The sequence below is a fragment of the Clupea harengus genome, chromosome 11, assembly GCF_900700415.2.
Source record: "Clupea harengus chromosome 11, Ch_v2.0.2, whole genome shotgun sequence".
Classification (NCBI taxonomy): Eukaryota; Metazoa; Chordata; class Actinopteri; order Clupeiformes; family Clupeidae; genus Clupea; species Clupea harengus.
In genome coordinates, this window is record NC_045162.1 from 7,335,760 (window position 1) to 7,362,891 (window position 27,132).

A 27,132-nucleotide genomic window follows, 5' to 3' on the forward strand; every position below is an offset into this window, starting at 1 on the left:
GCATCACTTCATAACAGCAACAACATAAACTAAATCGATGTTGTTAAGAAGCTGGTTCAGGAAATGGATGACATTAACAAGCCACACTTTTTAATCTATTGCATCACACCATTGTTCAAAACTGGGTTTTAAAAGTGTCAGCAATAGCCTATATAAGCAAATCTGACGTGAAAAGATTTTTATCATAGACGGAAGTTTCAAAACGGTAACTTACAGTGTAAGATGTACGATTCCCAGACGAGAAAACTTTCATGAATGCCAGAATTGTCCAGTGAAATTTCTTCTTAACTTGAGGTCCATTATTATTGCAATATACAACTATACAATAGTTATGAATTAATTTTGTATTTACTATATCAGTAGGCTACTTTGTACTATGCACTCATTTCCCAATAGGCTACCGAGGCAAATTATAGGTAGGCTACCCTCAAGGTCGGAAATTAACAACCGTGTAGATTTTGGAAGCACAAAAAAAAAAACTTTTTTGCAATAAAATATCAGCATTGATGGCTTAGCGCCAGTAGGATGTTACGTTAGCTCTAGTCCTGTCAGACAAAGATAGCTGCTTGCGTTAACGTTACTTCAGATGTACAGTACGTGAAGGACAAAGCCCGCAACAATAGCCTACATTTGTTGTTAGTAATAAAACCATGAAATTGGAAGCAATTGTAAACCATGAAACATCCAGGATCCACACCACTTGCATTGTGGTCTCTCATGATCAAGCTCTGTTCTCCATAACGGCTGATTGAATAACAGGCATTTAAACAACTCACAGACATGTCATGTTGCACTTTGTTGCACATTGCTTTGTTGCACTATACTCGTTATTATCAATACAAAATACAATTATTTTTCGCTTAACCTACAGTCTGCTCTGACCACTTTTATTAACAACCATAATGTATTATTATGCAGATTAAATGTAGGCTATGTATGATAGGTTGCTAGTTGGATCTCGACTTCTGTCCTCTGTCACTTTATATGCTCCATGTCTTCTTCTCCGGTTTCTTCAGTTGTTTGTAGAACCGTTACAGCGCCACCAACAGGCCTGGGAGATACTACAGCAGATTAATCTGATCCACTCCGTTCGTGTAAACGCAATATTTTCTTGACACGGCTCCGTGTATACGCGATACAAAAAAGTACCGGGTCCAAAAATGAATCCGGATTCAGGCAATCCAGGCTTCGTGTAAATGTGGCCTAAGTCCGAGCAGGTAAGGATTTAAACTAGGCCGACCCAACATAGAAAGGATGAACTGGTGTTTCAAGGTCTATGGATAGCCGCTGTGGGACTGGGGGAGGGAAAGACTTGTAGCACAGTGATGTGTTCCCTTTCTCTAGTCTACAGAATAGATGGGCGTATACAATATAGATACAATACAGTTAGGGTTGCCACCTGTGTCTGACAAAAAACCTGGACATATCGATGACACGACATACCACGGCCCACCTGCATTTGTGCACTGACTTTGTTCCCACAGTCAGTTGACAGGTAGCTGTGACCATGTCGCACACCATGATAATTTGCTGTTAATTCGACAACAGTAACTATGTGTAAACGGCAGAATTACGGTCCTGTCTCCCAGTAGCCACCGTAGCTCCGGTCCTGCTCTTGCCACGTGCTGCTCGTATATAACCAGCTCACCAGGTAGGATAGTTGAGGTCTATGGGTTTTCCGCCTTCTTACTCTCCATTTCTATGCTGCTGAAAGCCATGTGTGGGTCTACATAATACAGTGTATGGAAAAGTTACTGTAAATAAAACATGGAAACATTCAGCTCCACACACACATAATGAAAGGAGTAAAGAGGAAATAAATCCTTTATTTTCCAGGGTCTCTGAAACATATATTTTATGGTGTTTTTAATATTTATTGTTAGTTATTGTTCGCTTTTTTTTCTTTGTTCATTTATACTTCTTCATTATTTTCACCAACATTTTACATCCTTATACATGATACCAGTGCGTAATGCAAGTCATTATTAGTACTAGTACTAGTAAGCTAACTACCCACACAGTGAAAACCTGCTAGCCTAACATCGCCACCCATTATACAATGGAAACATGTTTTGAAAGTTGTTAGTGTACATGTAGTGTTCATTTTGATTGTATTAAATCTATCCCTAGCGTCCGCAATCTTTCGACCAGTGTGTTAGCAGCAGCTGGTCTTGTTGAAGCCAGAAGGATAAAGCTAACCTGCCCACATAATGGGACCATTATCACCATCATATTAACTGCTGATAAGTAGGCCTTGTTGTATTTTAACTCATTCATGAATGTAATATTGAACAAGAACTGGACTGCGGATGCTGGAACATGGAACACCTGAATAGACAGAAATAGTTACACAGAATGGCTGCCCATGTGGGAAGGCTGCCACAAGGCAGAGAGGCTTCTCAGGAAGGCCACTAGACATAGGGAATCTGTAGGCCTTTTCCTCTGAAAAGGTCAAGACAACCGTTTTCACAGGAGAACAGTCAGCAGTGTGAAAACTGTCCAGGCTCCTCTGAAAAGGGCAAGACGACTGTGGTCACAGCTGAACAGTCAGCAGTGTGACAACTGCCCAGTCTACAAATTGTTCAAAACCTATAGACAGTCAGCAGTGTGAAAACTGTCCAGTCTGCAAATTGTTCAAAACTTATCAGCAAAAGAGTTCGATGTGGTTCATTCTGAGAAGTAACAAGGACAGAGGTGCAAGGAAGAAGAGATGTGGTTAGAACTGTGTAAAATGGGTTGGAGGAGGCTTTGTCCTCAGTTCATCTGCCTGATCGCTCTTGCCTTATGCTTAGTTTTTGAGATGCTCCATGGACCAGCTCAGCAGCAGTTAACTTCTCTGAAATAAACCGTTCAGTATCTTCACACCTGTTCGCCTTGAGACGTTTCTTGAGAAGCTTTTAGAATTTTCCACGACATATGATATGATCTCTTGGATAGAGAGAACAGACCACATGAAGATATGGGCCTTAAAAAGGCATGCAGGACGTTCACACAGTGAGATGATCCATGGGCATCCCCTTATTGTAGCTTATCGATTACAATAAAACTTCAGATTCCTACATCCAGTCTCCGGTCTTTTAATTGAAAAAAAGGTGAAGGGAGACGCTGTCTCGCGGCAATAATTGTATTAAATTGCTGTTTTTTAAGGGATGTTTACTAGGGCTGAACGATTAATTGCATTTGCGATTTAATCGCGATATGATACACCGCGATTTTCTAACCGCAACGTTCGCCATTAAAAACGTGGTATAAAAAAAAGCACACAGTGTTTAAAAAGTGCATGCCTTGTGTTTATTCTTACAATGACTTTGTTTAAATTACTTAAATGCACAGTGGCAAAGCCACCAATTTGTTGTTCTTGATTCTGTAATGAGCAGTTAAATAAAAATGTAAAATGTGGGAAATAATATTTTACACTAAATGTATCTAATATTGTGTTGGTCATATTTAAATCATTCATTACGATTTGTTGGGAAAAAAATTAGGATAAAAAAAAATCGCAATCGCAATATTGGGGGAAAAATATTGGAATTAGATTATTTTTCAAAATCGTTCAGCCCTAATGTTTACACAATGTTACCCATGTTATCATTCACACTGGCTATTTTGAGAATAAATGTTATACTTGTAAGTAGGGATGGGTTTCGTTTTTTTTTTTTCGATACCGGTGCTTAACCGATACTTTTAACCTCAACCCTTCTTCTGAGTGTTGCAGCTGTTCTACGGGGCAGGTCCCCGGATCTGAGTCCTCCTCTTCACGCACTGCATGCAGTATTTAGAGTGGTAATGTGCACCTCACCATTTGCAGTGATTCCTTTTGCAGTGCCTAGTTACAGTAACGTGCAGCAAGTGATTCAACCTTCTCTTTCACACGCCCTCCGATAGCAAGCATCAGTTGAATTGATGCACAAGCGAGATAGGCTATGCTACGTCACACCCAGGGGCGTCGTTAGGCCTATTTTAGGGGGGCTGAAGCCCCCCTAAAATGTTCTTCAGCCCCCCCAAATCATTTGGCATTATTGGCTTAAAAAAAAATTTAAATAAAAAAAAATTAAACTATTGTTTCTCACACGGACAAGTTATTTATAACTCTAACATGCTACTTATGTGCGTGCGTTCTGGTTTGTATGTTTACTCCCCCTTCAAATTATAATCCAATAGCCTTTCATCATACTTTACGATATAAACCCCGGGCACTAGTACCGTCTCTCGTCAACGACAGCCAGTATTATAGACAAGGAGTTCAAAGTAAATGATGCACGGAGTGAAATTGTAAGTACAAGAAGTTACAGAATGTGGCTATCTGTAGTTGTTAACGAGTGTTACCTGCTTTAGGTTTACTTGATATGAGGCAAATGAAAGCGAATATTGTAGTGGGCTATGTTAAAACTAAGCTAGCTTGCTACTTTGTTAGAAACTGTCACTAGTTAGCAAGAGTGTGAACGAGCGAATTCGAAATACAAGAAATAACTATCGACATCTCTCTATTCTTTGCATTGATATATCTCTCTAGTATTTCAAAACAATATCATCAGTCCCTATAGAATGTTGTTATTTATAATCAGTTAATGCTAGTGAAAACGAAATGTCATAGTGTCCCTCATAACGCTATTGTACCGGTATATCATCCAATTCATTGACCAGATGGATATAAGAACATTCTTTAGGAGAGGTGGCAGCTCCGCCCAGTCAGATGAGAGAGAGAAGCAGGAGATTGACAGGGCTGAAGGAGCCGGTGTGATGGAGGTTAGTGGTCTACAGGTCTAGAAGGAAATGAGTGGAGTTTTTTTTTTATTTTCTTCTACTGTGGTAGAACTGTATAGGTATTTGTTGTCAGGCCTAGGCTACTCCAAGGGTTAGCCTAAACTAGATTATTACATGATATTTTTATGCCAAGTCATAAAATTGGCTTCTGGATTTCGAGCAGTTAATGTTTCAATGTTTGAACTTATCTTAAAGGGTCATGCAGAAGGAGAGGCTGAGGCAGAGAGTCAGAGAGAGGAAGAGACAGACCAAGCAACTGCAGCAACTAATGATTTAGGTGAAAAAGACACAGGGCCCAGACCGGTTAAGCTGAAGAGCTACCCACAGGACAGCTTTGGTGCTCAGAACAGGTCATTTCACCACAGCTGGTATATTTGTGTTGTCAAATTTCACTATGACCCTGTCATTCTGTCTCTTGTGTTATCATATACTGAATGCAAGCAAAACTACAGAGCAAAATCACACTCTTTCTGATTAAACCAATCTATGAACTGTCTGAAACAATGGATTTCAGGGGCCCCAAATGGGCCTTAAAAAAAAAAATTGCCGCGTGCAAACATGCCACTCCCCTTGGGGCTAAGCCCCCCCTTTCTTTGAATCCTAGAAACGCCCCTGGTCACACCCCTAGTGGCCGTGCAGTCTGCGCACGATAAAACACATATTTTGAGTGTATGGACGCGCAGGAAAACATATTTTATGATCAGGAATGTTCATGTTGACAAAGCCCATGAAAAACCGGGACATTCCGTGTCCCGTGAGAATTTAGAATTTTTCCGGGACAGGCTACAAAAAAGAAGGACAATCCCGGTAAAACCGGGACAGGTGGCAACACTAAATACAGTATACATCTAAAACTAGCAAGCTTACTTCCTGAAAAGCATGAAAAAAACCTTGCAAAGACCAATAACCACCATGTTGGCAAAGGTAAAAGCTTGCTAGTGTGCCAACTGGTGTATTTTGCCGATATACAGTTGCGGATAGTTAATGACCAATGTGTTTATCTGTTCTTCATATTATAAACCACCTAAATGAATGTGAAGACGATACCCAAGCTAGTTGACCATAAAAACACATAAGAAAATGTAGAAAGTTCCTGTATGGGGGAGGTGTAGATAAGTGGGAAAGGCCAGAGCATCAGGTCAGTTAGATGTTAGCTGAGTGATTATCCAACGGTGAATTAAAGTAGGCTAAGTCAGATTCTGGTAGTACTAGCCTACATCTCTGCTTCTGTACCATACTGGGTGAGAGAATTAATTATTTACATATGGATACAATTTGCTTGGTCAGACTTGGTCAAATGTTTCAGCTTTTATCTTTCAGGCACTTACCCAATCTAATACAGAAATGAATGTGGAGTACATTTTGATGGAAATTTTGATGGAGCTAGACACTGCTGATTGAAAAAAAATATCAGATCAATCAATAAAGCCATAATATTAGGCTACAAGACTAAAGTTGTGTAGGCCTGTCCTAGTGCTCATGATAATCTGGTGTTGACGTGACATAGGATTGTAGGCTGTTCCGTTATGTTTGAAAGATATGGTAGTCTAACTGTCTATCTGACTCAGTGGAAGACAGAGAGGATGTAGTTCCTTTGACCTTTAAACCTTTGACCTTTGAACATTTGCTCTAAAACTGGGTACTAGGGGGTGTTGCTAAAAAGAACATAACTGCACCGAACTACTACTTGCCCTGAAAAACATTAACATATTTTTTCTTGTATTATTCTATGATATTATTACCTCTTTGTGTATGATCAAAATGAATGTAAGGATGTTATAAATATAAATATATAATATATATAAATATAAATAAAAAATAAACTTCCTAGATGCACTTTACTTTACACAGTAAAAAATGACATATTGTTGCTTTCTAGATCCATCTGTTATTTTCCATAGATGCAGATGGTGCAGTTCTTCTTCAGAAGGAAGAGAATGACATCGAGAGACCAGTTTGTTATTTATCTCGCAAATGTAATCGTCACCAGTTAAATTATTCAACGATTGAAAAGGAGGCCATTGCCCTTATCTGGGCGCTCCAACATTTCAATGTCTATGTTGGTGGTGGGTTGCACCCTTTGGTGGTGTTCTCCAACCACAACCCCCTCACTTTCCTTTCCTCACTTCAGAGCACAAACCACAACGTATGCGTTAGGCACTCTTTCCGCAACCTTATGGACTGTCTATTAGGCACTTCAAGGGGTCTGATAACGTCATGGTCGACGCTTTGTTGCGGGCTCCTGATGAGTGTTAGGAAGCTGTGGGTGAGAATGGTCATTTCTGCTGGTGGTTGGTTGTTTGAGTGTGGGGGTGAAGGGTTGTGTGAGCGTTAGTTAACTAGTCTTTAAGGATGACTCTTAGAATAACTGTAATTGTCTCGAAGGATAATGGGTTTAGTCACTCTTGTATGTTTTTGGGTGAAATTTGTTTTTTTTACGAGTTTTTGGAGTTGGTGTTGAGTATTATACAGAGTTCCATATATGGGTCTCTGTCTTGTGGGGGGAGTGATGTCACGCTTTGCCGTGCTGGGTCTGCCCCACTCAAACCCTTGTCATAGTAAGACATTAACCTGTCCCTCTCCCTCCGGTCTGCAGGGGGAGCTGTCTGGTCAGGCCAATGTAGCTGGATGGCAGCCGATTGGCGGGACACTTTAAAACAGTTCCTGATGTTTAACTCACTCTCTTCTCTGCTTGCTCGTGCCCTGCAGCTACAGGGGCTGGCTGCAGCACTTTTTTTCCTCAGCTCCCTTTCTGCCATTTTTGCACTACACACACACACTATGCTGTTCTGCACTACACACACACTATGCCGTTCTGCACTACACACACACACTATGCTGTTCTGCACTACACACACACTATGCTGTTCAGCACTACACATACACTATGCTGTTCTGCACTACACATACACTATGCTGATCTGCACTACATTTTGATTTACCTTTTCTTGCTTCCCACTTACTGGCTTTTGTAAGTAGTTGATTTAATAATTTAATAAATTATCTTTTGAATTTAAACTTTAAATCGGTGTGGTCTCCCCTTCTATGTTATTTCTACTTTGAGCCGTGTGGTTGTAACAAACAGAACATGAGGTTTCACTGTGGGCATAGTTTAATCATTATGCAACAGGCTGTTGGCGAAATGAAGCACATGCATCACCACAACATGAACTATGTCTCGAAATTGCAACGTTTTTAAAGCATCTTTCAAACAAACAGCAAACATCTTGATAATTAAATTCATCAGCATGTTTTGATTTTGTAACCCTGTAGGGGTGACTATAGAGTAATATCAGGTATCATTTGGAGTTTTCTCTATTCACACACACACACACACACCCTTAGTTCAATACCATGTAAACTTTCAGTTCAAAACCAGACAAAGTTTAGATCACTGTAGATGGAAAGATGCTCTATTTTCAGACAAATGAAAAAACTTAAAATAAGACTGTATTCATAAATGTATTCAGTTTCCTGCTTGGTTTCTGTTTGTTTGCAGCCTTGTAACCAACTATACTATACAACAGTGGTGCAGTACAGCATTTGTGTTGAAATGTACATGTATGAAGGAAAAATATAGATGTAGGTGTCGCTGAAGACATTTTCCCACTATTACTGCTGCATATGAAAGTCATGGGCCATCAATGGGACAAAGTGACACAAAAAGGCAACTACAACAAACATTGTCAAGTTCTCAGGTGTTTTTTGTCTACTCTCTGGCCCAACTTGAAATGGCCTGGTGCATGAACCCCAAAGGACGCACGGGACAACTCGTTCCAACTCAGATAGATCTTTATTTTTCTTTGTTAGTTTGGTCTGGTTGGTTCATTTAGTTTGAAAACCTTAAAAACACAAAAAGCACAAGTTATACAAAAAATTCAAATACATTTCAAACAATTTCAGTACCAAGTACCAAGGCTTACAACAGTTGGAATTGCTGCAACAATCCCAACTAATGACAGAGTGACTGTTTAATGACTGCAAATAGTATGCAGCATAGGTGTTTAAGAAAAGCACTTCAAACATCATTGTTCAATTTATAATCAACAAAATATACTCAAACAAAAAGCCAAACTCACTTGCATGCAGCAAGCTGATAAGCATGCTGCCTGTATGCTGTGTGCTGCTTGGTTAGTATCATTACACAAATCAATCAACTTATACAACCATCAATGATTATAACAGCACTTTCAACAGCAAATAATCATCGCAATAAAACCCAATAAGTTACTGTACCAGTGGCTTCTTTGGTTGCACCACGAGTAGATCCTTTTCGTGTGTGTCTCTCTCTGCTGAAATGTTTGCTGGAGTGTTTACTGAGAGACCTCCTTTCCTTCTCAGGTGTTCCCACTTAAAATAATGAGCAGGCTGCACTGACCTGCTAGTGGTGCATTGTGGGACTTGCAGTTGTTTAAGCACAGTCAACCGAAATGTTCATTTCAACTCAACAAACATGTCTATCCAAAGTGACCATCTCCGATGTTACTGTGTATGATTTAAAGAAAATTGAATTGAGTGATCTAGACCTGTGATCACTGTATTCACCACAGAGTGGCGCCTGCACCCAAATCAGTGGCTGTCACTCCAATCCCTCTCCCAGACCCGCCCTGCCTGGATCCTTCTAACCGGCCTCTGTAGGGGGGTAGGGAGAATATTCTTTTTGCACAGTGGACGGGAAAATCTTATGAATATTCATAAATTAGCGCTACGTCGTTGGCCGGTGAATGCTTTAACGTTTAACGACGGTTGTTTGCTGTCAAAGGCGAGACACCCTGAGGAAATAGACAGATAACGTGAACCAAGTTATACAAATAAAGGAACGTTTGTAAATTAGCATTATTAATTAGTGTAGTATATTCTACAAATACATGTTTCGTGTCGTAACACAAATAGATAAGTTATTGTAACGTAAAACCATGGGTCAACAGTAGCTAAATTAGCTAACGTTACCTCTGTTGTTATGTCCCTGTTCATAACGCATTTCAAACCAAGGAAATTCAAAGGGGAATCCAAGAGATTCGGCGTCCCTTATCCTTATCTTAGGCTAATTATAGTATTCAGATTTAAATTAAATCGTTTCGTCCGAAAACTAGCAATCTCCCGGCTAAAACAGCCGACAGACTCGCGAACACAAACAACGTATTTGACAGTGATGGAGGCTATCTAGTTTGGATACTGATTCATTTTCAAAAATCACGCAGACGTCGCTTTGGATATATATGCATGGTTTAAGCAAACTGCTGACTATGTCAATGAGAAAAATGTATTTATTTGGTGTCTTTCCGTGGCTTCTTAGACAAGAACCATTTACTTACTCATGAATATTCATGAGTGTCCCAGTCCACCCACCAAAAAGTAAATTCGCAGGCAGCAGAGGGCAGATAGAAAATCGGAAGGAAGGCTGACAGACAGGCAGGCGTAGCAAACAACACCAAGAACGCAAGAGCAACGTTCGGGAAAAAAGCAGTGGTGAGGATAATTTGAGTGAGGTTCTTTAAAGAGAAAGGAGAAGAGAAGAGGAAGGTCTTCACAAAGAAAAAGCTTACTCACTCTCATCCAAAGAAACAAACCAAAAAGAAAGATGGATCCCAGCAAAGCCTCTGCCCCGCCACCTGGCTGGAATCACGATGACAAAGCAGGAATGACTTATCCGCCACCACCCTACCAGGACCATCCCCAGTACCCCAATCCGGGGGCTTACCCTCCACCAGGGGCCATGCCTCCCCAAGGAGCCTACTACCCACCTGGGCCTGGGGGTCCTCCACAAGCAGCTCCTATGGGCCAGCCTTACCCACAGGGCCAGTATCACCAGGGCCAGCCTTACCCACAGGGCCAGTACCCACAGGGCCAGTACCCACATGGAGCCACTGTCATGGTCCAGCCTACGGTGTTTGTGACCCACTCGCCTCTTGTGAATCCAGTGTCGGACTACCTTGGTTATTCTATTTTCACTATGTTGTGCTGCTGCCTCCCACTCGGCATTGCAGCCCTAATCTTTTCTATTTCTGTGAGTATGACATCCAAAACCCTCAGAATGTGTTTGTCATTAAAATTCACATACCCTTATGGAAGCAGAGATGATTAAATGTTAATGGAACATTTTTTTTAAAGTGTTTCAAAAAGTGTCCTATTCAAAACATACATTTGTGCCTCTCAAAGCATAATGTTTGGTTCTGTAACATCTATCTTTTTCTGTAACCTCTTGCATTGTTTAACAGAGTTTCTGGGTCTTGCCAGGCGGCTTATGTTCATAGCCCTGTGTGCAATTAGCGTGGTCCTCAAGTTGTTCTGTGATTCAGGCATGTTTATTAGATGACTCAGAAGTGGCATGTCATCTAGACTGAGCTTGGGGACAGGGAGGTGGTCATCATCTAGAATTGCATTTGTGTTTTGGCTTGACCCTTTGTTTGCGCTTTTAAAAAAATCTGATAGCCTGTGAAATGTGTGAAGATAACAGGAAATAGTTGAAGCAGAGAGATAGCTGCCAGTGCCTTCTGTTTAAAAACAAGAGTTAAGGAAACACTGACGGACAGGATGTTGAAAAGAAAGTCATGGGAATATAGCCAGCATTCCAGGAGTTGATTTGAGAAACAAAACAGTGAGGGGACACAAAAAGAAAGTCCAGGCTCTAATTTGTTTCACCTGTTCACTAGTATGATCTTGACTAATGATACTGAATGTGGGGGGAGTATGGGGTAGGAGGCTACTGCCAGGAAAATAAGTGTTTTTTTAGAGACAGATAGAACTTTCATTTACAGCAGTAAGTAAGTACAACAAATGACGTCAATTGCTACAAATTGCCAGCAGTGTGCCAAGTGGTTCTCAATTATCAGTCATTCTAAATCAAGACAGTCAAGAACATTAAATAGGTTAACTGTATTAAATTTGAGAAGTTTTCCTACCATATCTGAATTAAATGCAAAAAGTTAAGTGTATTGACATCACAGCAGTTGCACTCAGGTTAATTATTACAGTTTACACTAGGAAGGAAGGGTGCAGTTGAGTTCCTCTATAGAAAGCAACTTTCTCAATGTGGGGAAACACACAACATGGGAAGGTCCTGACAAGTCTGTATTTCCAAATGAAGGCTCCTTAAAGCAGTCTTTGTGAATACCTAATCGGTAGCTGTCGGCACGTCCTGATTGCTGTCACTAATATAGATGGTCTGTGGAAAAACAAATGGCTTTGGGGCTCCAAATTTAGCTGCACTCAGCAGCTAAAAAAAAAAAAAAACTTCCAGAGATTGACATCCTTGCCTGCTTATTATCCTGCGTGTGTAGAGGAGGGGGTAGTGTCTATGGTCTTGCGGAAGTTAGCTTGAACATTCTTTACAGTTCCTTTTACGACCCCTATAAACTCCCAGGGAGTCAATGTACCATCTGGCAATTACAACTTATATCAGTTGTTGGTGGTGTTTGCAAGACATTTCTGTTGGCCTTTAGCTAGTTAACTTGCGTATTTTAGGCTAAAACACCTTACTGCAGCTTTAAGCTTAACATAGAAAACATTTCAAGGGATTAGAATATTTACAGGAGCACAGGAAACCTTGTGTTCTTAATAAAAACAAGCCATGAACAATCCCAGTCAATCAACACCGTGCTTTAGGAACACATAGATGGTGGGGTGTCATTTGATGTTTGGCTGTTGAGTTTAAATATTAACAACATTTCGCAAAAACGGAAACCAAATCGTGGAATCTGCCTTTACCTTCTCACTAGGTGTCATTGAATATTTACAGTAAAACACATAATCAAAGTGGTTTGTTTCTGATAATCTTGTTGTCTGATAATCTTGAAATCAGTCATGTCACTAAAAAGAAATTTGACAAATCGCACTTATCCAACATTCTCCTAGGTATATCTACTGATTTTTTCTCTCAGCAGAGGTCTCATGTTCAACTAAGTTAGCTTTTAGTTCTTTTATGCTCCGTGAGAGGCTAACCTGATAAGGCTAGAAAGAGAAACACACAGCCGTACAGTCTGACGTAACTGTGGGTATGTAGGGCAGGCCCTTGGGTGTGGAGATATGTGGAAAAACTGGTTAAATCTAAACTTTTGACTGTCTACCTAATATCAGATGGGGTGAAGCCTCATCTTGTCCTATGTACCAGTCACCGCCAGTTGTGCCTCTTGTGTAAAGAGACAATTTAATTTGCATCTCTTCTCCTGGATAAGCACCCAAAAGCATCATTGATCTTGTGACTTGACTAATCGTCTTTGTCTCTTTTTTCATTTCCACTGTGAAAAAAAGGCCAATTAAAAAAAAAAAAACACTGTACTTGTAATTTCCCTGAAAAGCTTACGACACTGCACTCTTATCATCGCACATTCAGCCGCACTCAAGCCAGCCTGTTAAACAAGGCCACATCTGTTTAGTCTGACTTCACTCAATTCACTGACAAACGTCAGTTTGTTTCACGCTCTGTTTATGTTCCATTGCCTGTTGTTTTGGATTTCCAAGAAGTGGCCATATCAAATAGGATTTGCATATTGAGAGAACTAGGCTATCCTGTTTTTGCTTTCTGTCTGTGTGTGTGCGTGTGTGCATGCGTGTGAGTGTGTGTGTGTGCGTGCGTGCGTGCATGCTTATGCATGCTTGTGTGTGTGTGTGTGTATGTTCGTGTTTGTGTGTGTGTGCGTGCGTGCGTGTGAGTGTGTGTGTGTGTGTGTGTGTGTGTGTGTGCGCGTGCGTGTGCGCGTGCGTGTGTGTATGTGTGTGTGTGAAGTGTTGTAGTAGAGGGACTGTTATGTCAGAGATCTGCCTTGCTGCTCAGGCCGGAGCAGGGGAAGGGGCAGGGCTAAAGAGAGGCAGGGTCATTGACTGGAATTTCACCACGCTCTCACAGAGGGTCTTTTCAAAGAGTCAAGGGGCCCATTTCAGGGTGTGTGTGTGTGTGTGTGTGTGTGTGTGTGTGTGTGTGTGTGTGTGTGTGTGTGTGTGTGTGTGTGTGTGTGTGTGTGTGTGTGTGTGTGTGTGTGTGTGTGTGTGTGTGTGTGTGTGTGTGTGTGTGTGTGTGTGTGTGTGTGTGAGACAGATAACGGACTGTGGGTCTTGCAACATACAGTAAAACTCACCATTTTGAACATCATCTGTCTAGTTAGTTATTTAGTTTGAAGCATACCTTATAAATATAATACAAGTTTGGATATTTTTATTTATTTATTATTATTGTTGTTGTTTTTCATTGCTTGTTTTAAATTGATACTTTTGTTGTGTGTAATGTTTTCTAATGTCTTGTAAGTTGCTTTGGGCAAAAACGTCTACTAAATTACTTCTAACCATAACCGTAACCATACCCATAAATCATGTGACAGGTCACTTTCACTTATTCAGGAAGAGGGAGGGAGTAGCCAGACATCACAAATTAGTGAGGCAACAATGGAAATGCCCAGATTACCTATGTCAATAGAAGTTGCTAGGAGACACCTCTTTTACTGCCCTCCCTTGGCTTGGGCCCCTTGCCCCCGCTGGGAAATGATGATGGTTGTCACATGTAGAGCTGGAATGTCTGTGAATCCCATCAAACATTAAACTGTGCAGTGAGCAGATTTCTATGTTTGTTTTGGGTTTGTGATCAGAGTACATGTGTCATCACGTCTCACTCACAACAGGTTCTACTACAAATTGAAACTGTAATTAAAGCAGCAATAAGGAGTTCTGTTCCAAAACTAGCACGGTAACTACCTAAAAGGCATGCAAAAACCTTGCAAACACCACCAACAGCCCAGTTGACACTGATACTGATTTGGCAGTATAGCTGGCAATGTCATGCTGTGAAAGCTTTTCTTCCATTTTTGCAGGGTGTTCCAGCCCGGAACACAGAACTACATAGTGCATATCTTGGGTGGCTAGTGGGAAAGACATAGGTGTTTATCTGTCCTTCACATGACCATATGCTATCAAAACAAATTTGAGGATGATACCAAAACTAGTTGCCTATAAAACCATACCTCAAAAAGTGTCAAATTGTTGCATAGTGTTACTTTAAATCCATATATGCACTGGCATATGTATCATCAGTTTATGTTGATTGGGAATTAGGAATTAGGATTCTCTTCAAGAGTATTGGATTTGTTGGCGTTGAGGCGCCGTGTTTCTAATCTGACTATACTGAAAATAAAGATGGCGGATTCCCTAACAGGAAACTCGATAGCCAATGACTTTGGAGGAGAATCCCTATTCGGATGAAACAAGAACTATTTAAAGAATAACTGTGAAAGTTATTAAGAATGCTTGAGGTTGTTGATATTTGAGCTCAATTGAATTGGCTGAAATTGGCTGGATTTGTTTATGGCTCAGTCTGGGCTACTGTAGCTGGGTTTCTATCCAACCTTTCAATGCAAATTTTGATCATTCAAATAGGAAAATCCTGAGAGGAAATTCTTGAAATTTGCATAAAGTCTAATAAGAAATTGATTTGCTAGAGGGGAGGTGGATTAACTCCTGGTTCACATACGTAATGAGATGACTAAGGTTGAAGGAAATGGGTTTATTCGCATCAAATCACCTTTGTTGAGATTTTATTACGTGTTTCCTTTCAAGCTGCCAACAGCTGTTAACAACACAGAGGCTCCATGGATTAGGAGAGTGTCCATTCTGAATTAGCAGCGGATGAAAATGCACAGACACACATTTCTTTTAGCCAAATTTTCATTTATTAGCTTAAATTATGTGAATGACTTTGAATCGAAACCCAGCTCATGTTTGTTTTTTCGTTTACAGCAGCAGGTCCTGTCATTGTGAGTTGGAAATGTTTCACCAAGTACCATACAAAATGTCTTCAACTAATCAAAGGGAGAAAGTCAAATTAATTGTTAAGGTTATACTGGGGTGACAGATGTTTTCACAGTCTGGGCTATATTTAAATGATTAGAATATTTGGCAAAACTAAAATGAGAGTGTCTTTGAGTGGTTTAAACTCTAGTGTTGTGTATCTTTAAGTGTTTTAAACTCTAGTGTTATGTATCTTTAGGTGGTTTAAACTCTAGTGTTATGTATCTTTAGGTGGTTTAAACTCTAGTGTTGTGTATCTTTGAGCGGTTTAAACTCTAGTGTTATGTATCTTTGAGTGGTTTAAACTCTAGTGTTATGTATCTTTAGGTGGTTTAAACTCTAGTGTTATGTATCTTTGAGTGGTTTAAACTCATGTGTTATGTATCTTTGAGTGGTTTAAACTCTAGTGTTATGTATCTTTGAGTGGTTTAAACTCTACTGTTATGTATCTTTGAGTGGTTTAAACTCTAGCGTTATATATCTTTAGGTGGTTTAAACTCTAGTGTTATGTATCTTTGAGTGGTTTAAACTCTACTGTTATGTATTTTTGAACGCTTTGCACTGTAGTGTTATGTATCTTTGAGCGGTTCAAACTCTAGTGTTATGTATCTTTGAGTGGTTTAAACTCGAATGTTGTGTATCTTTGAGTGTTTTAAACTCTAGTGTTACAGTGGGGAAAATAAGTATTTGAACCCCTGCAGATTTCGCAGTTTGGCCACTTGCAAAGAAATGTGTGATCTATAATTGTAATGGTAGGTGTATTTTAACAGTGAGAAATAGAATATCAACAAACAAATCCAGAAAACTGCATTTTATAACATTTATGACTTTATTTTAGGGCTGTGAAATGATACAAAATTTTAATCAGATTAATCACAGGTTTCTGTGGATTAATCATGATTAATCACATATTACCGATTTTTTTTTTAGAACAAAAAGATTTGACAAAAGACGCATATATACATTTAACATGTTTTCTTTTTGTGTTTATAAAAAAAAAACAATGGTGCTGCAACTGAGCAGTTCTTTAGCACTTATCTTTGCTATTCCATATGGAACATTAATATAATCTTCATCCTAAACAGAATTTGGGCTTCTTAGCCATTGTATTGTTGAATAAAACATTTTTCTTTTCTTTTTCAATCAAACAGAAATGATTTGGGCTTCTTAGCCATTGTTTTTATAGGATGTTTGAAATTTGTTCTCTTTTTTGTCAAACAACCATGACACAATCTAATGCCTCTAAATGCCCTTTTACAGTAGTCTAGCCGCGGCTATCATATTACGTGCACTGTCTATCCCTATAGTGGTCGTTTTGTCTTCAATTGCCCAGTTGCTTGCAACAGTTTGGAACTGTTGTGCACATGCCTCTGCAAAGTGGCGCTCTTCTGTTTTCATGCACGTTAGTGTAAACGACTTTAACTTCTATTCGTCGGTGATTAGATGTGCAGTTACACCCAGGTAGTTATCGTTACTCACAGAAGTCCAGTGATCCCCTGTCAGCGCCTGATGTTTCGTAGCAGCCAAGTCATTTTCCTTTTTTTTCTTTTCAGCTTCATACAGCTCGTGGATTTTTGTCATTATTGTGCGTCTTTGCGTTGCTTTGATGCTCGAGTCCCCCGTTACCACTCGCATAACTTCGGTGAACCCCTCGTCCTCAACAATATTAATCGGTGTACAGCTTTTTGCAATACATTTGGCAACTGTGCTAGTCAACTTGTCACAGGCACACTTAATGAGGGGCCTACGTTGTTCAGTGAGGGTGGTTTGGCGCATTCCACTTTAACTCCCCTCGCCGACCAACGCATGCATCGCGTTGAGGTGGTAGCTACTTAAGGCTGGTATTGCTACGGTGAAACGACAACGTCTTCCCGCAGAGTGTGTATTTCACTTTAGTTTTATTGAATGTTCCATCTTTGTTATTTTGAAACACGAACTTCCCATTACAGCGGCGACTAATGCAGATTGGGCGGAATTGTGTGTGTATTGGAAGCTCATTTTGCGCATGCGTTAAATGCGTAAAAAAAATTAACTAATTAATCCTGTAATTTAATCATAACGCGTTAACGCGTTATTTTTCACAGCTCTACTTTATTTGTATTTGATGCAGAAAATAAGTATTTGAACCCCCAAGCAAACAGCAAGAATTCTGGCTCCCAATGACCAGTTATGTGCCCAAGAATCACACAGATTAGTCCTCATTAGGCCTAACGAGGTACACCTGATCTCAACTGGTGACGTGTATAAAAGAAACCTGTCCAAAGAATCATACTTCACACCTTCAACCTCACCACCATGGGCAAGACCAAAGAGTTGACCAAGGACGTCAGAGATAAGATTGTAGACCTGCACAAGGCTGGAATGGGTTACAAAACCATCGGCAAGCAGCTTGGTGAGAAGCAGACAACTATTGTTGTGATTATTCGTAAATGGAAGCAACACCAAACAACTGTCAGTCGCTCTAGGTCTGGGGCTCCATGCAAGATATCCCCTCGTGCAGTATCGGTGATCATCCGAAAGGTGCAGAATAACCCCAGAACTACACAGGGGGAGCTTGTGAATGATCTCAAGGCAGCTGGGACCACAGTCACCAAGAAAACCATTGGCAACACACTACGCCGTAATGGTTTGAAGTACTGCAGCACTCGCAAGGTCCCCCTGCTCAAGGAAGCACATGTACAGGGCCGTCTGAAGTTTGCCAATGAACACTTGAATGATTCTAAGGAGGGTTGGGAGACAGGATGTTGTCAGATGAGACCAAAATCAAGCTCTTTGGCATCAACTCGACTTGCCGCGTTTGGAGGGGGAAGAATGCTGAATATGACCCCAAGAACACCATCCCCACCGTCAAACATGGAGGTGGAAACATTATGCTTTGGGGCTGTTTCTCTGCCAAGGGTAGAGGACGACTCCACTGCATCGAGGGGACTATGTATGGGGCCATGTAACGTGGAATATTGGACTTGAACCTCATTCCCTCATTCCCTCCCATTGAAAACGCAACCTTAAGGATTTGGAGAGGATCTGCAAAGAGGAGTGGACCAAAATCCCTCCTGAGATGTGTGTAAACCTGGTGACCAACTACAAGAAAAGTCTGACGTCTGTGCTTGCCAACAAGGGTTATTCCACCAAGTACTAAGTCATGTTTTGCTAGGGGTTCAAATACTTATTTTCTGCATCAAATGCAAATTAAGTCATAAATGTTATAAAATGCAGTTTTCTGGATTTTTTTGTTGATATTCTGTTTCTCACTGTTAAAATACACCTACTATTACAATTATAGATCACACATTTCTTTGCAAGTGGCCAAACTTGCGAAATCGGCAGGGGTTCAAATACTTATTTTCCCCACTGTATGTACCTTTGAGTGGTTTAAACAATCACAACAATAATAAAAAGTAATAGAAGTGCAGAAAATAGGATAATATAAAATACAATTTTTTTTTAATAATAATTTGTTATATATATATGTTATAATATGTGAGATCGAAGAATATGTATTAAAAACAGAGCAATTTAGGACAAAACAATTTAAACAACGCAATCTAAAAACAACCCAAAAAAAACAACTAAAACAGAAACCAGGACTTTAGGTGAAGGCAGAGATATATAAGTGGGTTTTGAGGTGTGATTTAAAAGCAGCGAGGGAATCTAGTAGTGAAGTGGGGCAGGGCTACGATGGAATTTGGATCAGACAACTTGTGCAAAAAAGAGCTGTATTGCTTGTTTACATTATTATATTATATTATATTATATTATATGTATAATATTTTTATTTTATTAAAACTAAAAATCTTAACCCTCATAGCAGAAAGAAAACATCTCCAGCACTACTGTTTGAAAAAAATCCACATTGACTTTGTCCCTCTTCAGATGCCTGTGCCTAGACGGCATCTAATTTGGAACAGATGCGGCCATTCCATAGTTAGCCACTATTTAAAGAAGCAGTAAGAAGTTTGGGTCTAAAACTAGCAAACTGCCTACATAAAAGGCATACAAAACCCTTGGAAACACCAACAACAGCCCTGTTGGCACTGATAAAAGCTTTTTACCATGCAAACTGGGGTCTTCTGGCGATATAGTTGATAAGCAGCCATTGTTCTAAGCTTCTCACAATGGTATAAATATGTACAGTGCAAGACAAGTATGGCTAAATACATAGAGATTTTACAGTTGGGTTTTGGTGTGGTAGATTGAGTCACAGGGTTAGCGCTTTGCCTTGGGGAATGTTTTAATGGGAGTATTGTGTGACCAAGCTGATTACTGACTGAAAACTATTTTCTGGGTATTCCCACAGTAAGAACAATACACATATAATATCAAAAATGAATATGTCCTCCCATGTCATAGGGAGTTTCAGACATGGTCTTTATCATAGAATACAGCTGGTCCAGTTACACACAGGACTCCCACGGTCACGGAAATCCTGGAAAAGTCATGGAATTTTAAAGGCCTGTTTTCCAGGCCCATTGAAAGTTTTGGAAAAGTCATGTAATTTAATTTTGTTGTGCACCTTTCTGCAGCGTGATAACAGTTTGATATAGCCTAACCAGCCTATTAGAAAAGGAATAGAAAATGTTGTTTAATTGTCATTTATTAATTAGGCCCAACCTGTGGAGCAAAGTACACAATTTTGTTTTTTTTATTCTTTTGTTGTCAAAGGTCATGAAAATTTCATGTAGAGTCCTTGAAAAGTTTTAAAATGTTCTCACTAAAAATGGGTGGGTACCCTGTTCACAGCATAGATACATATTTATGCAGCTTAGCGGTTGAAATCTGAAGAATTAAAACGTAAAGTAAGGAAAAATACAGATTTGACATGTATACTCAGACTCATGCCACTGCTAAATATGTGCTTTTTCGGTCTGCAGTCTGCAGTCTGTTCTTCTGCCATTTAGTTGCATGCCAGAGTCATCACATAGGTTACCACACTGGCACATGTGAAACAGGAAGGGTGGTGTCAAGGGTGGTGTGGTTATCATTTCAGAGAAATACAAAAAGCTTGTTTCAGGAAACAGTGCTGGTTTGTGGCCAGGATGAGTCACTCTCTGTGTGTTACTGCCAGTGATTGTTTTCTCATGCACAGGTAATCTATAGCATGTGACTTGACTGGCACAGGTTGCTAAACCAGGCTAACCCTGGTCAGGGTGGCATCTTTTCAGCTCCTTGTGAGATACGTTGATTCATCACGTCCTCCAACATGCCAAGGTTGACTGGTGGTTCTGATGGCAACTGAAGAATAAAAGTTACCAATGGCTGATTTAAATCCTGGATTGGCAGTCCTACAAAATATGAAACTGGGGTGTGAAATTGGGTGAAGAACTTTGGTGAAGATGTTTGGTACTGTCAGCCCACTTCTCACAGTTATTGGCAAGCCTTGGATAATAATGACTATATACATGTGATTCAGTTATGATTAAGATATATTTTAGGTGTCAGAAAATGATTTCTGCTTAATTTTTGACTCAGCCTTGTTTGTAGCTTTTTTTGTATGAATGTCATTTCCAGAAGCTCGACACTGATTTATCTAAGGTTTATATAGCAGGTTTATCTGTCAGCTTCTAGCCAGAGCAGGCCCTCTCTGTTTACGAGCAGATACACAGCTACTGGCTCTGTTTCCCTTACAGCTCACCCCTGCAATATCCTCTTGTCTTTACTCATGTCAGTCAAAATGGCGTGTGTGGACACGTCTTTTAATCAGTGATGTTTCCTATAGAGTCTGCCAACTAACTCTGGTCTCCTCAATAGAGACAATTCTAAACCTTTCGAGCCTTTAGAGTAAGCTAGAAGAAATAAAAATGCCCCTTTCGTTTCCCGACTGTGATTGCGTAAGTATGACGACTGTAATTTGAAACAGCTGCCAGCTGGCCACAATTACTAAGGAATTATCTCCAAAATAAAAGAAGAATAAGCCTATGGTATTGTGCCGTAAATAGAGTAAAACAAATATATATATACTTACAATGGAGTTTTTCAAAATGTTTTATTGTTTATACCACTGGTTTCGTGTTTGGAAATTAGAGCTACAATTTGTTATGCTCCACTGTTTTTTCCAAACAAATGAAAAACACCCCACCCGCACAGACACATTTTCTTCAAAGCTTTAAAGCCTTTTGAGAGGGAGGGAAAAGGTGTCCGTTGTGCAGCTGCTCAAAGATGTTAAGGCCTGGAATTCTGAGTTATACTGAGGAGACCACTGCATACCGTAGAGCTTAATAGGGCAAAGACTTGTCTGTGGTAGTATGGTGCTAAAATGGAATCACTGATGTGGTTTTAGCTATGCAGTGTTTTTAGGTCTGTCGGCCATGGTACTGTTAAAATGTTTGTCAGGCAGTTGGTTCTACTGCAGATGCATCCAACTACGGAAAAAGTCATTTTGTTTTACAAATCTAAATGGAACATTGCAAGGCACTGATTCTAAATGGTCTATCTTCTTTATTACAGAACAGTTGTTTTCAAAAACAAATCTTACCCTTACACATTGTTTTGTGCTTTTGCAGACTCGTGAAGCCAATAGCCAAGGCAACCGCCAGATGGCTGAGAAGAATTCACAAACAGCACGGAAACTAAACCATGCTGCCCTCGGCATCGGCCTCACGATCATCATTCTCTACATCGTCGTATCAATTGTCTTCACTTCCCAGGTGTAAAGTTCCAAAGGGATGGATGTATTTCCTGAAGATGCACGACATACACAAAGAATGACGTTATTGCTTGATTGTAAATTACTTAGTACACAAAATCTATGTCTTGTAGGTTTACCCGAGGTGGCAGTATGTGAAGTACAATTATAAATCACAAACACGTTGCCTTCTGGAGTGCTATTGCTATTTTAATTACATTGTATCACTAACACAGTTCTTGTCAACTTTTCCAACATTTCCAATATTTACCTTGTGCCTGTTTCAAGAGAGACCATACTTTTATTATATATGTATAGGTTATAAGCAAAACCTATAATATACGTTTCTTTTTCATATATGCCTTTTTCTGTTAAACCAGCAGTATTCATGTTGACGTTAAAATGGCATCCAAAAAAGTAGTGCCCTGACCAAATTCTGATGTTTTTTATGTGCAAATGTATATCACCCATTCAGTATATGTTGCATGCAATGGTACAGACATTATGAATGTTGCCCTTATTTCATTAGGCAAAATGTAATTAGAGCATGTTATTCAGAAAAGCCTCCTCAAACGTATACATATCTTTCACCAGAGCATTTTGGCACAGTAACTCATCTGTCCCCTTCTGCACACCCTTCAAAGTTACATCAAATTGTTGTGTCCTATTAACATTCTGTGTATTTTTGTGCTGGTTAAATAAACAAACAATTACGCATGCAAACTGTATACAACAACAACAACATCATATTTCAATGTGTCCTTCCATGAACTATATTGAGTTTTTATATATATATTGCCTGATTGGCACTTTTTTTTATTTTGATCAACATGTACTATTGCCTCCTTTTAAACTCGTTATGAAAAGCAGAAGTGATTATCTCCTTGGTAACCACATTCCCTTTGTGTTGCCATCCCTTTATTACAAACAGTTTGGTTAGACCCGACACTGCGAAGGAAGTTGAATTGGTGATTTGTAGTGGTTCCTCTTACAGGAATCAGTTTATCAGTTTATAGTATATTCCTCTCTGTCCAAAAGGCCTTTATAGTCTATTCCTGTGTCTAAAAGGAGCCTCTTGTAATTGCAGAGGAGGTCACAGGAGGTGACAGGAAGAAAGGGAAATTCCTCGGAAAGAGTTTGGTGGAAAACAGACCCCCCTCCTCCTGACCAATATCCTGTCTTGAAATCAGTCTTCTTGTTTAATGAGGTCAAGGGGGAACGTGCTGTTCCTCATCTCCCATGAGGCTTTAGGAGTGCACAGCCCAAACACTTCCTGTTTTCTACTCAATGTTACTCCAGTTCAGGTACGATGAGTCAGTGAGGATGTTGACCGACCACCTGTATCTGGGCCACCATGCACAATTTTTGTTTAGTTTAGCTTTTAGCTTGTTCGTTAGTTTAGTTTAGTTTAGTTTCTTGCTAATCTTGCTGTGGAAGGAAGAACCATGTGGATGAAGGGACAGGCATATGGCATATGAGTTATAATCAGTCTTGATGAACTGGCAGTGTGTAACAATGTGAGTAGATTAGCAAAAGAGTAGCTCTGGGTTTCTAGACTAAGGACTTCCCAAAATGGTGGCTGTGGGGCAAAATTAGCCGGCGCCTTGGGGGTAAGATGAACCACCAGTTTACGTTAATTAAGTCAAAATATTTGGTGTTTAAATTAGTGTTGCATCCTAACAATGAATAACTGACATTATATTTCATACTTTAGATATAGCATAACAGCGGTCATGCCATGTCATCACAGAACAAAAACAGATAGGGGCTCCATAGTCATGTGCTTGTAGCCCTAGTTTTTGTTTACCTCCTTGTCGATGACCGAGAAGCACCACTCTCGTTCTGCCATTTTGAATAGCATTTCCTGTACATATGTGACATGTTAGTGTTTATGTCACTGGCCACAAAGTTTGCAGTTATATGGATATTCAGAATATTATGTGACATGTTTATGTTTAGAATATATTTATAGCCTAAAAGGTTTGCAATTATGCCACGCATACAGTTGAGAGTCTGCACTGAGAGTGAAAAACATATCATCTGTTGAATAAAAGTTTAATTCAATTTAAGACTTCCATCTTAATCCTAGGGACTTGGTAAACCATTTTCAGGTTTCAGAACTGTGGACAAATTTGCAATATTTCTTTACTTAGTCGTAATATTCATTTAATTATTAATAATTATATTTAGAATTATACTTTAAAATCTAGTTAGTACAATAGTTTTTCTCAGATGGCTCAGACTCAGCTGAATCCCCTAACATGGGGCAAGTTGACACAACAGCACTTTTTTACCCCCCTCTCCCCTATTGTTATACTTCTGTAAAACACTACAAAATCCCTATTTGTGAAATAATACATTTGCTTTTAATATATTTCTTTAGTCACAATTACTTAATATTTGGCAGACTGGACATATTTAATATTTATACTGTAACCACATACACACTAAATGAACCTAAAAGTGCCTATGAGGTGTGCTCAGGTGCGGTCTATACATGGCAATACATTTGCCTGCAAGTTAGTAATGCGCACAGTAACTTTGCCAGGGCTTACTCTGATAACAGTGTAGTGAATGAAGGGGGTGAAGTCCTCCTTCCCCCTTTCCCGTTCTTGAACCCGTTCATTCAGTGGTTGCAGTTGCCGGGGAATCAACTTTAACATTTAGTGTGTGTGTGTGTGTGTGCGTGGAGAGAGTGAGGCATTTTTGCTTGAAATGCCCATCCCATACAACTTTTCAATGCTAGTAGCACTTGCGCCAAGTTGGTTGCACCTAGTTTAGATCTACCTGACAGGATGATGAAATGTTGAATAAGCTGCGGTTAACACAGGAAGATCACACTTCTATTTTTTGCTTACATGGTGAAGAAAATAGTGCAGTGTTTTTTTCCATGTTCAAGCAGCCATTAGTGTGTGCACGTGTGTTTTAGAGGGGATGACTATTGATTCAAACCTTTCATTAAAAACACTGTGGTTTAATTAATTTAAACTGTGGTTAAGACGTTTGTTGAACACGTCTTTCAAAGCGATTATACTAGCCAACACTGCTGATTGTTGAACACTGCTAACCAAACCACTAGTAGTTTATAGCCTACTTGATATAAGCCATAGCCTGATGCAGTTCCACTGACCGTACATGGATTCGAATAACTGCCTTAGTCGGACTGAAATCGCATTATCCGCTTCATGTAAGCACCTTAGTCGGATCGTAGTCGGACCGCACATAGTCGGACTAACACCCCTGGATAACTCGATCCGATCCAGTTGATAGTTCGACTATTGCGGAATGTAACGGTGAATTGGATAAGGAACTGGACTTTGCGTCTTTGCGCATGCTCCCTCTCTCCCTGCCAGGTCGTGACCCGGAAGACGAAAGAGGGATAAGTTGTCTCAACTGTTCATACTAATGACACGGTTTTTTATGAATATCCTGCAGACTGTCTCACAAGCTTATTCTTGTTGATTATGAACAAACATAACAGAAGAGGTCCGAAGATATGAGCACCTTTACAACCCCTCCTTAAACACGTATAAGCACGTTCCACATTTTATTTGCTTAAAACAACAGCAGTACTGTCAAATCAGCTGTCACTCGGCTATTACCTGACCAAGGTTCCATGGCAATGTTCCGAAAGCCCATTTTTCCGACAGCCCGCTGTTCCGAAATTGTGAGTACAGCAACGTGAACCACTATAGCCCACATGCACATCCCAATGAATCACACAATCATAAACATATAAATGCCTTTATTTCACAAGCATTAACTTGAATTCAGAATATTATTATACACACATGCATTTGCATCGCGATGATACAAAAATATTTGTATGATTGCCAACGCATGCATGCTTTGTCAGTGCTTTGACAATCTGCCGGTGATTTCCTTCGCATGAGTGGTAGCCTACCCCATATTCAAAACCAGAGTAGGCTAAGTTAACAAATATTGCCTAGGAAAAGTTATATGCGTGATAGCCCGGTGAGCGTCTCCGCTCTGCTGTGCAAACTAAATGCTGTGTGTGTTTTGTGCCACTTAAAATATTTCAAAATTTTGCCAGGGGGACTATTTTTCGGAATATTGAGATTTCGGAATATCGGGCTTTCGGAACACTGGGCCGTCTCCCCTGACCAATACCTGTCAAACTCGGTGATACTATTCACAACTAATTTGTCCTTCATTTTATCAAATATGATGACATTTGGTATTGTGCCCGCGAGGCACGCGTGAGTTTAGGTTTGTTCAGTTATCTGGCGCTGCCCTCTAAAGACAGAGACGTGACAGGTGGATCGAGATATTTTCCCGTAAATACCTTTACCTAAATACCTTTATAGACAACACCACGAATAAGTACTGTCAAATCAGAAAGCAAATCAGCTGTCACTCGGCTTTTACCTGACCAATACCTATCAAACTCGGTGATACTATTCACAACTAATATGTCCTTCATTCTATCAAATATGATGCAATTTGGTATTGTGCCCGCGAGGCACGCGTGAGTTTAGTTTTGTTCAGTTATCTGGCGCTGCCCTCTAAAGACAGAGACGTGACAGGTGGATCGAGATATTTTCCCGTAAATACCTTTACCTAAATACCTTTATAGACAACACCACGAATAAGTACTGTCAAATCAGAAAGCAAATCAGCTGTCACTCGGCTATTACCTGACCAATACCTATCAAACTCGGTGATACTATTCACAACTAATATGTCCTTCATTCTATCAAATATGATGAAATTTGGTATTGTGCCCGCGAGGCACGCGTGAGTTTAGTTTTGTTCAGTTATTTGGAGCTGCCCTCTAAAGACAGAGACGTGACAGGTGGATCGAGATATTTTCCCGTAAATACCTTTACCTAAATACCTTTATAGACAACATCGATCATACACTCCCATTGCACTCAAACAACCACACTCAAACGAGGAGATATTGTATCAATTAGCCTATTATGTATTGTATTAATTGCACAGAGTTCCAG

At 39.9% G+C, this 27,132-nt stretch overlaps 1 protein-coding gene across 1 annotated transcript; it reads left to right on the plus strand.

Annotated features, from left to right (window-relative positions):
* The first annotated feature begins 10,088 nt into the window (after positions 1-10,088).
* Positions 10,089-22,882, plus strand: LOC105891827 (protein lifeguard 1-like). Its single transcript, XM_012818006.3, has 2 exons — positions 10,089-10,771; positions 22,038-22,882. Exons 1-2 carry the CDS (start codon positions 10,346-10,348, stop codon positions 22,185-22,187), a joined length of 576 nt encoding a protein of 191 aa, XP_012673460.2. The 5' UTR covers positions 10,089-10,345; the 3' UTR covers positions 22,188-22,882.
* The last annotated feature ends 4,250 nt before the right edge of the window (positions 22,883-27,132 follow it).

Coding starts and splice junctions, on each gene's coding strand:
- LOC105891827 (XM_012818006.3), top strand. CDS start 10,346: ATGGATCCCAGCAAAGCCTCTGCCCCGCCACCTGGCTGGAATCACGAT. Junction 10,772..22,037: donor CCCTAATCTTTTCTATTTCT/GTGAGTATGACA, acceptor GTGCTTTTGCAG/ACTCGTGAAGCCAATAGCCA.